We start from the raw sequence: 10,816 nt of genomic DNA, 5'->3' as shown, positions 1-10,816 counted from the left end.
AGATGAAAGTTACTATAATAACAAATGGGATTAAGACATAAATTCTGCCTTAGGGAAAAGAAAATTCTTTGAAATTTTTGTTTTAAGTCACTAAGTTTTGAGGTGGCTGATTACATAGCAAACACCAAAACACTGAAGTTCTACTCTCCAGCCCCTGCAATACACAGAAAATAAAAGAGGCAGAGAAAGCGCTGACAATAGACAATTTAGTGAGAAGGTCACATTTGAGCACCTGAACAAAAGGAGCTAACCATGCAGGTATGTGAGGGGAAAAGCATTCCTGAAAGAGAGAACAGCAAGTGTGAAAAATCTCCGTCTGAGCTCTGAAGACTTCAATAACAGCCAGGTCACTGGGGCCAGCAAAGGGGGGACAGAATAGAGGAAGTCAGAAAAGTAATATTTTGGGAGAGTCATATCATTTAAGGTATTACAGATATGATTAATTTCAGCTTTCCTTTTGTTAAGACTGATGGTGGGTAAAGAGGTGGCAAGGAAGTGGCTAAGGTGGACAGCGGGAACCAAATTGTAGCTAGAAGTTCTTCCCTAGTGGGAACATATAAATAGTAAAAAGTTCCCAGTGACCTAGGGTGACCAGATTTTAACATTTGTAAAGTGGGACAACATGGGGGGGGGCAGGGCAGGACCTGACAACAATGCAGACTTTGATAAGCAGTTCTCTATAATCACTTCTCAACAATTATTTGTTATTATTACAGTTTAACATTATACAATTAACAAAAATAATATAAAACTCATATTTTGGTGAAATAGCCACATGGCGGCTGTATATTCCCTTCCTGTTCTCCCGCCCATTTGTGCATTCTTTCCAAAACTCGGGACTTTTTTAAAACGCCCCAGGATGCGGGACAAATTGTTAAAAATCGGGACTGTTCTGCCAAAAGCGGGACCTATAACTGACCTACAGCCCATTACCATCTAACTCAATCTTTGATGTTAATTTAGTTGTACCCCCCAACCTGTCAATCACCTTAAAAGCAGGAAACAACTATCAATCCTGCCAGGAGAAAGGCGGGACAAACCAGTGAGCCTGTCTGGGCAGTGAGTGCTCAGACTCTGGGTGCAGACTGACCTGTCCCTTTGTCTACGTATTTTTACTTTCATTCTTTCCTTTTCCTGTAATTTACTATTTGTGTAGTAATGCTTTGTGTTTGTGATCACTCCATCTTTGGCTCCACTCTGAACCGGTACTCATCCTTGAGACCGGGAGCCTGGAAAACAGGGAACATCCAGGAAAGCCTTAGACTCTAGGAGGAAAAGCCACTGCGGGGCGGGGAGGGTCAAGAGCCCCGCCCGACGGCGCGAGACGTGCTCCTCGCTCGCACATGCGCAGTAAAGAGACCTTCCGCCCTCGGGCTACGGTTTCTTTGACGTGAAGTTTCTACTTCCTTCTTTGACAACTCTCGTTAATCCTCGTGCACCGTTGGGCCAGTTTTTGTTTTGCTACCTCTGGAACGCGCATCACTTTGCATTGCTATCGCTGTGGCCCGCGCCCTTCTCTCGGAGCCGTCCCGGAAGGGGCGTGGCTGATCCGTGGCGCGGGTCTCGCGAGAGGACGAGTGTCTCTCACGGTATTGACTTGTTTCCAGAATCCTCAGCGCGGGGCCGAGAAAGTGGTGCTTCTCCTTGGCTTCTGTTGATGGTGCAGTTTTGACGAAGGCGTCTTCCCTCGATTTTTTTTTTTTTTTTTTTTTCTGTTGGTGTTTCTCCGAGGAGCATGGCAGCCCCCGAGCAGCCGCAGCCCTTACCTAGGGGATGCCCGAGCTCCACTTCGATCTCTTCGCCCCGGGGTGACCGGACCCTTCTGGTGAGGCACTTGCCGGCCGAGCTGACCGCGGAGGAGAAGGAAGACTTGCTCAAGTACTTCGGGGCTCAGTCAGTGCGCGTCCTGTCGGATAAGGGGCGACTGGTAAGGGCCGCGGCTCCGGGTCTCGGGGAGCGCCCTTGGAGGGTGACCCGGGGGTGGCGAGCGCCTGTAGAAGGAAGAAAGGGAAGATGGGCTGGTGTGGCGGTGGCTTCCCCATCTTTCCCTTTTTGCATCAAAATATACCTTGTGTGCGCAGGGGATTTGTAATCGGCTCCGAGTCTAGATTCATCGCAGCACTGCGGAAAAGGGCGAGTGAGAACGACAGAGCAGAATGGGAAATAGCTTAGTTAGTGTTATATTCACTTTTCGGACCCATCCTGAGACGCTCTCAACTCTTAAGCATTTGGGGGTATTTTTTTTTTTTTTTAGAGTATTCTTGCAAATAAATACGCAGCGAGGGATTTTTTTTTAAATCTTGGTTTATAAGCCAGTGTTAAGTAATTCACCAAGATAGAAGATAAACTGCAGTAGTCAGTACTTTGAGTAAATCACATATAAGATTTCTATTCGATTTTTGATAAAGAGGCTCGTCATTAAAAAATTGTGGATGACCGGCGGAGCGCGGTGGCTCACGCAGTAATCCTGGCGCTCTGGGAAGCCCGGGCGGGTGGTTTCTGAGGAGTTGGAAATCAGCCTGAGAAAGAGAGAGATGTGTCTCTACTAAAAATAGCGTTGTGGCAGGCACCTTCAAATCCCAGCTACTGGGGGGGGGGGGGCTGAGGCAGCAGAAGGATTTCTTGAGCCCAAGAGTGTTAAGTTGCTGTGAGCTTTGATTCAGGGTACTCAACCCAGCGTGACAAAGTGAGACTCAAACTCAAAAAGAAAAAAAAAAATTGTCGATGGCATCCTTTAGGAAACAATATTCTAAGACTGTTGGAATTTACGAAATTATTTTGTTTTATACCTAAAGGTATTTTAGACGGATTGTTCTTCGTTAAAATAGTAATAGTGATAGTATTTCTGCAAAATGGCGCATAATAGGGCAAGACATAGTGGTTTTAAGTCTCCCCAAAGTGATTGTAATGTTAACGCTCAGCAAGAGTTGATAGTCACAGAGTTAGAAGACCAGTTTTGGTCAGTGTTAAGTGTGACATTTACTGGCAAAAACAGAAGATTCTACGTGTATATAATAAGTACACTTAATTAGGTCCAAAATAGAATGCTTGCTACATTACTCAAGCAGCTTTCAATAAACATTGGCAAGAACTCTTACATGTCATGATGATTCATTTATTTTTGACTTTTATTTCTTTTATGATGGATTAGACTTCTGTCCTGGAATCTTATTACAAAGATCAGACACAAAATAAACATACACTTTGAGGAATGATTTTTTTTTTTACTTGTGGATGTTTATAAAATTTGCATTGTGATGTATAAAGGAAAGTGTAAGATCTGTAGGTGTGTCATAAATGAGAGATTGTCGTATATTTTTAGGTCGTTAAGCATGATCCCCTGTGTGTAGCAGGGGTTTTTAAACTTCTGGTCTATTGAACTATTTGTTTATATAAAATGTGCTATGTGTGCACAAACCTTTATATTAAAAAAGTTTGCATAGTTTTCAGCTCAAAAGACTTGACCCCCCAAATATTGAAAGCTACTGTACTAAAGTTAGTAATCATTCAAGTGGTCTGTTTTCCAGCCCTTCCTCTGATTTTATTAATGTGTCAAATCACTCCACTGGTAAAATGGGAAACTATTTTTTGAAAAACTGAAATTATATTGGAAGTAATATTTATCCTAACACCTTGACTATTTTTCAGAAACATACGGCTTTTGCTACTTTCCCTAATGAAAAAGCAGCTATAAAGGTATGACTTTTTTTTTTTTGTTTACTATTCTAGCTGTCATTTATATCCTATTATCTAAACTTTGTTCAAAATGGGAGGCAAGTTAAATGGTACTTTTTAAAAACAAAAGAGTTTGTATTCCAAGAATTTGTCCAACAGCTACATTTGATTTATTTGTTGGCAGATCTGCCCAGTATTTAGGCATTGGGACATAGAATTAGCTGTAAATGAGCTATAAAGCAAATTAAAATTGACTGCATCTGTAATTAAAAGTAACAAGTTTCTAAGTGAGAGAAAGATGTATAACCATCTCTGTAACTGTTAATAAGGCTAGATGTTATAAGTATTAAAAGGAAAATATATATTTTTAAAAAGCCAGAGAGTCATTCACAAAAGCAAGCTGGACATGTAATGATTAGTTGGATTTAGAGAAGAATACAGGAGGAGATTGGCCTTCCAAGTTTGGAGAACACTAAGTATAGCTGTGGGGTGTGGAAATTAATAAGTGGGGTAGGAAGGAAGGGTTGAAATGGAAATAGGAATTGAAAACTAGATTGGATCTAAAGTTAGATGTAGATAATCCAATAGGGGACAGAAAATTAACAATGTAGGTAAGAGTACCTCCCCCACATGTTTGCAGAGAGTAGCCAAAGAAAAACCTTTGATTTGATAAAAGAGATGAGATTTAGTGAACAAGTCAACCAGCTAGATTTAGATAAACCCAGGAATAGTTAATAGGTGGTAACTGATGGAACATAGACTATGTGGATGCATATGCTAGTAAATGGGGAGTAGGGTGGGAATCCAAATTTCTCATCATGTCACTTCAGCTGTCTCAACGTGGGAAACAAGGTACTAGGCTAAAGGAGTGGGGAGGAATACTGTGAGGTTAAGAAACAAGGAGAAAGTAAAAAATATTTTTAGATATTAGTAGAAAAAAATGAACTAAGATTGAAATATGTAATTGTATAGCATCATTAAGGGCCATCCTGAGATTCGTGATTGTGGTTATAAATTTAAAGTGAGATGGGCAGATTTGTTATGATTGTTATCTAGCCATTTCCAGCTGCTTGGGTATAAGTAGAGTTGGCAGAGTGTTGGTTTAACTGGATTTTTGCTTCACTAAGTTACAGGAAGCAGTGCTTCAATAAGTAATAAAGCCTTGGTTGCCTGGGGTTAAAAATGAATTAGAAATAGTCAAGGAACTGTTTACAGCATTACCAAAAAGTGTACATAAATTATTTTTGTCTATGATCTCTAACAAATCATTTTTGACATAATTATGAAATGTTTACTCTTCTAACTTTAGGCATTAACAAGACTTCATCAGCTGAAACTTCTAGGTCATACTTTAGTTGTTGAATTTGCAAAAGAGCAAGATCGAGTACATTCCCCATGTCCCACTTTAGGCTCTGAAAAAAAGAAAAGGTATGTAGATACTAGGTTTCCCTAATATTTTAAAAGTGGTTTTTAAGTCAGTTGTGCAGTTATTGGTTTGTTTTTGGACTATCAAGTAATTTTTGAAACAGTAATGACTCATTTATTATATCTAGTACAGCAAAACAATACTTTTAATTCTGTTCCTCTGCTAGTACAGTAAAATAATACTTTCAATTTTGCTTTCTAGTAGTGCACCGTTTATTATTAGGGATTTATAATATAAAGCAGGAAGGGAATAGACAGGAACAAATTCAACCTAATTGTAAATGGTGGGATGGTAAGTAGTATAAAGTCTTCCTATTAGAAATAGCACAATATCATGAATGGGCATGACCTTTGAAATCATAGACTGATAATTTCATTTCCAGCTATTATTGTGTGTTTACACCTTTACAGGTTTGCTTTACTCTAGTGGTTCTCAAAGTGTTGTCCCTAGACCAGCTGTATCATCTGGGAATGTGATTGAAATACAGAATCTTGGGCCTTCACCCAGTGTTCAGAAACTTAACTGTGTGTATGTGTGGTGGAGGTGTTACCATAGCAAAATTTGGGGAGCAGGGGGAGGAAGGCTCTAGAAGCTTTAGAGTTTTAATAAACTCTCCGAGTGAGTGTGGCATAAAAGCAATTGAATACCACTATTTGATACCATGAAAACTTGAGTTCTCTTTTTGGTCAATGAAAATTATCCTGCCGTCTTCATAGGCTAGCTGTGAAGAGTAAGCAAAAATGTGCCAGTATAATAATAAGAATACAGAAGCAATTCAGAGAAGGTTAATTCTAATTCTGTTTCTTCCTGTTGGTGTTTACTTGAGAAATTCTTGGAATTTTTTTTAATGGAATTGTTTTCATAAGGCCATGTTTGAAAAGATAATTTATCTTTATGAAATTTTTCACTTTTCAAAGCTAAAATCAACTTTGATTCTGTATGTCCTAGGTCTGAGGACCCTATGGAAGATGATAAAGAAAAGAAAGAACTTGGTTGTTTAACAATAGAAAATGGAATTGCACCAAATCATGGGTAAGCATTTTTTTTTTGTTCTTTTTCTTTATGTGTATGTATATTGTGAATAAAGTAATTTTTTAAATAAGCATATTTTAATATGTCATGTATACTTTGAATATTTTCAGCCGTAAGTTTGTCGCTGAATTCAGTTCAAAAAATCTATCTACTAAAATATTCAGGGCTGTAAGATAGGCTCTAATAAGTCACATAGTACTTAATTTTTCTTTAATGCAATCAGATGGCAAGTTTTTTTTTTTTTTTTTAATGTACTTATTTGGATCTTTTAGGAACAAAGTAAATCTAATAATACTGTATCATTTGATCAATTTGGTGTGTTCCTAGATTACCTTAAATGAGTATTGATAGGAAATTATTAAAATATGATAAGCATTTAAAAATTCCTTTTTATATTTTAGGCTGACCTTTCCTCTAAACTCATGCCTCAAGTATATGTACCCACCACCTTCCAGCACAATCCTCGCAAACATAGTAAATGCTTTGGCAAGTGTGCCTAAGTTCTATGTTCAGGTAAACAAAATGAAAGTTATTTTCCTCAAATTACTTGTTTTTGTAGCCTGATAGTTTATTTTCCATGCTGATTCTCATATTTATTTACTTGTTTGTGTTAATGTTAATCAGACTGCAATTCCCTGTAGGCAGTGATATTATAGTATTTTAAAGGTAATGAAATAGGACTAGTTTAAGTCTTGGCTTTTATAAACTATAGTATAAATCAGAGTAATAAACAGAAGCTGATTTGCAAAATGTTATTTCTAGGAATTCTCGTGTTTCTCTAGAATACATTTTTAACACAGACTTTCAAAGAAAAAGGTATAGTGGACCTCACAGCAAGTGCTTACAAATATTGGCGGTAATAAGATACTACTTTGAAGTACAAAATGTAGATGATGTTTATTTTCTTTATTATACTTCTCTGTGTTTTATAATCGGGGAAAAAGATGTAAAAACATTTCAGTAGGTTTTATATTGCAAGAACCTTAAATTTTTAGTGGTGAGAATTATTGTATTTGTGAAAATAATAGACACTTTAGTAATGTTAATATGGCTTCCTATTTTATCTTGCCTGAGATTAGAAAAGCAAGAGATGAGACTTCTTTTATAATAAGTTAATCAGTAGTGTTATTGGAAAGTTTTTAGTACATAAAATATAAGATGTGAATTGAATCATTTTATGTTATATGATTTTAAGTGTCTTACCACTTTAAGGTACTTCATCTTATGAATAAAATGAATTTGCCCACACCTTTTGGACCAATTACTGCACGACCTCCGATGGTAAGAAATCTCTTAGAATTTTCAAGAGTCAAAATTTCTCTTCCTGAGTGGGATTATTGGCACTAAATTACACACACACATGTTTTAACAACCTCTGATGTGCGTTGAAAATAAGGAACAAATGTAAAGTAATATAATAGGAAAGCCGAGACCTGAAAATGGGGAAAACCAGAACATGAAAGGAATGGTTTTGGAAATAAAGGCCATTATCTCTTCTGGTGTTGTTCAGTTCTTTAATCTAAAACATTGTTCCATATAAGATAATTACATCTAAGTAAATTATTTGAAAATTCTATTCTGATTTTGTTCTAAGGAGAGCTTCATTTGCGAAGATAAGAAAGATTGCTAATATTTTTAATAGAAATTACTGTACAGATCTATCAGTAACTTAGTGGGCTCTGGCTTCTCTTGAATAACTTTAGTTATTTTCATTTTGAGTTCTAAAATATAAATGGAGAATTTTCTTTGGGGTTGATTGCTTTTCTAATGCAATAATTAGCTTCATAATTTTTCTTTGTAACCTCCAGCACCTACCCAATGTTTGGTGTATTGTGGTATTTATTAAGCTTATACTGTCTGCTGTTAAACAAAACTTAGATTCTTAATCATTTAATATAGTAAAAATCATTTTTTACTTGTATTAAGTCCATTCTAAAGGAAGGGCAGAGCGATATTTTGCTTTACTGAGTCACTTAACAAAACCCAAGTTGCTGGACAGCACCTGTGGCTCAGTGGGTAGGGTGCTGGCCCCATATACCGAGGGTGGCGAGTTCAAACCCAGCCCTGGCCAAACTGCAACAAAAAATAGCCGGGCGTTGTGGGAGCCTGCAATCCCAGCTATTTAGGAGGCTGAGACAAGAGAATCACCTAAGCTCAAGAGCTAGAGGTTGTTGTGAGCTGTGACGCCTTGGCACCCTACCCAGGGTGACAAAGTGAGACTCTGTCTCAAAAAAACCCCAGGTGATTTTACTATGTTCTTTCCCAGGATAATGAAGGCGTTTACCACACATTTTGATCAGGAAGGAATTATATGTGGGAGTTTTTTGCACTCCCATTCCGCTGCCAGAAACTCAGTTACTTGGTAAAACATAATTGTAAAGGAGGTCTAAAAATTTAGTCCAGCTGAGTGCCAAGGAAAAAGCAACAAATTTTATGATTAGCTATGGTCTGGTCTGCCACTGTAGGTGTTCCCTGAATACCTGTAGAATGTGTGAAAGAACATAATGAGATATAAATGAGATTTAAGTATTCACATGAAAGTGGTCTGTCTATATTCTATGAATATCATAGATTGCCATAGCTTTTTGTATTTTTCTTTTGATTAGTATGAAGACTACATGCTGTTGCATGCACCTCTTCCACCCACGTCTCCTAAGCCACCTGAGGAACCTCCTCTGCCAGATGAGGATGAGGAGTTGTCTAGTAAAGAATCAGAATATGAAAGCAGTGATGATGAAGACCGACAGAGGTTTGTAATATGAAGTAATACTTGTTTAGCTTTCAAGAAGCACAGAATGTGGGAAACAGACCCTTGCTCTTCATAAATTTTGCATGTAATTCTTCATAATTTGGGATCATTAGAATTTATCTATCCTCAGCCTCCCAACCTCTTAAGCATATATAGTAGCTATAGGTTGAGACCTGAGAATAGATACAAAGATTTAAGGGAAAATTTTTGAATTATGCATAATTTATATTTATTTTTTTTGAGGTAAAGTCTTATTCTGTTGCACAGGCTAGAGTACCAAGGGATTAGCCTACTCATAGCAACCTCACACTCCTGGGCTCAAGTGATCTCCTGCCTTAGCCTCCCAAGTAGCTGGATCGACAAGCAACCACCACAAAGGCCCAGCTATTTTTTTTTTTTTTGTATTTTTAGGAGAGATGGGGGTCTTGCTTTTACTCAGGCTGGTCTCAAAGTCCTGAACTCAAGACTTCCTCCCACCTCAGCCTCCCAAAGTGCTAGGATTACAGGCATGAGTCACCATGACTGGCCATGTGTATAACTTTTTAGATCAGTGGTTCTCAACTTGTAGGTTGTGACTCCTTTGTAACAATGAAAATACATCACGTCATTAGGAAGGTTGAGAACCACTGTTTCAGATTAATGATTATGGTATTATAAAGTAGAGTCAAGCCTCATTATTTATGGATTTGCCTATTTGTGAAATTTATTTATAAACCCCAAATCATTACTTGCAGTACTTTTATAGTCTTTCAGGGACATGGACTGTGGATACATACAATGTGTTGAAGAATTTGAGTCAACTAACACACAGTTTTCCAGATGAGGTCAAATAAAGTGACCCTCTCTCTTGTTTCAGCTCTTGTACTAGAAATAAGTATCCTTTTCAGTGTCTATAGCACCACCTTTTTCACATTTTCAAGTCTTTTATTGATGATTCTGCTGTTTAAAACAGCCCCTAAGTATAGGTTAAAGTGCTGTATAGTGTTCCCAAGCTCAAGGTGGCTGTGATGTGTGTTATGAAGAGAAAGTATATCTATTAAATAAGCTTCTTTCAAGGCAGAAGTTTGCTGTTGACTGTGAATTCAATGATAGCAAATCAACCAAGTATATTATTAGATAAAGTGTCCTCAAACATAAACACATGAAAAGCGGAGTAATGTATTGACCAGATGATGAAATGTGGTAAGCAGAGGCTTCTGGAAACCTACCCAGCATTTCCCTAATGCAGTATTCACTAATTTAGTGTTTGTGGTGATCATGTAACAGAGGTCCTCAAACTTTTTAAATAGGGGACCAGTTCATTGTCCCTCAGACCGTTGGGGGACCGGACTGCGGGCCCTGGATGAGTCGGCTGCTAAGCAGGACAGACAGCGGTGGCAGAAACACCTGGCAGGCTGGATAAATGTCCTCGGTGGGCCGTATGTGGCCCGCAGGCCGTAGTTTGAGACGCCTGATTGTAGAACATAACTACTGTGAATAATGAACACCAGTTGTATTCCTGTTTTGACACTATTCCCCTGGACTCCATTCACTTTAGAATAACTTCTAGAGCAGTTCTGTAGGTTTTTATATAAAACTATTCATAGTGTTCATAGTAATCATAGGAGATGCATTCTTTCTATTGGTTGTTCTTGACAATCTACATATATTTTGTTTAAAGATTTTGGCAGAGTGGTAAGTTGTTAATTATGCTCAGGTATGGCTTGACTCTTATAGCTCAGTGGCTAGGGTGCCAGCCACATACACTGGAGCTGGTGGGGTTGAACCCACTCTGGGCCTGCCAAACAACAATGACAACTACAACAACAACAACAAAATAGGTGGGCATTGTGGTGGGCGCCTGTAGTCTCGGCTACTTGGGAGGCTGAGGCAAGGGAATCGCTTAGCCTATGAGTTAGAGATGGCTGGGTTAATTGTTTAACCAATTGTGAATT

General features: G+C 38.2%; 1 protein-coding gene across 2 annotated transcripts in view; it reads left to right on the top strand.

Annotated features, from left to right (window-relative positions):
- Positions 1-1,599: 1,599 nt before the first annotated feature.
- Positions 1,600-10,816, top strand: part of RNPC3 (RNA binding region (RNP1, RRM) containing 3) — a 24,209-nt gene continuing 14,992 nt past the window's right edge. The window contains exons 1-7 of one of the 2 annotated variants that reach the window (XM_003784096.1): positions 1,600-1,927; positions 3,649-3,696; positions 4,985-5,103; positions 6,050-6,133; positions 6,535-6,646; positions 7,346-7,414; positions 8,740-8,882. In XM_003784096.1, the coding sequence (XP_003784144.1) occupies positions 1,736-1,927; positions 3,649-3,696; positions 4,985-5,103; positions 6,050-6,133; positions 6,535-6,646; positions 7,346-7,414; positions 8,740-8,882 (767 nt within the window). In that variant the 5' untranslated portion in view covers positions 1,600-1,735. The remainder of the gene's footprint in view (positions 1,928-3,648; positions 3,697-4,984; positions 5,104-6,049; positions 6,134-6,534; positions 6,647-7,345; positions 7,415-8,739; positions 8,883-10,816) is intronic. The other variant, XM_012801685.2, reaches the window with a different exon arrangement.

This window comes from Otolemur garnettii, unplaced genomic scaffold (genome assembly GCF_000181295.1).
Source record: "Otolemur garnettii isolate 467f Iridium unplaced genomic scaffold, OtoGar3 scaffold00010, whole genome shotgun sequence".
In the NCBI taxonomy this organism is placed as follows: domain Eukaryota; kingdom Metazoa; phylum Chordata; class Mammalia; order Primates; family Galagidae; genus Otolemur; species Otolemur garnettii.
This window is presented reverse-complemented; position numbering and strand designations above follow the sequence as displayed.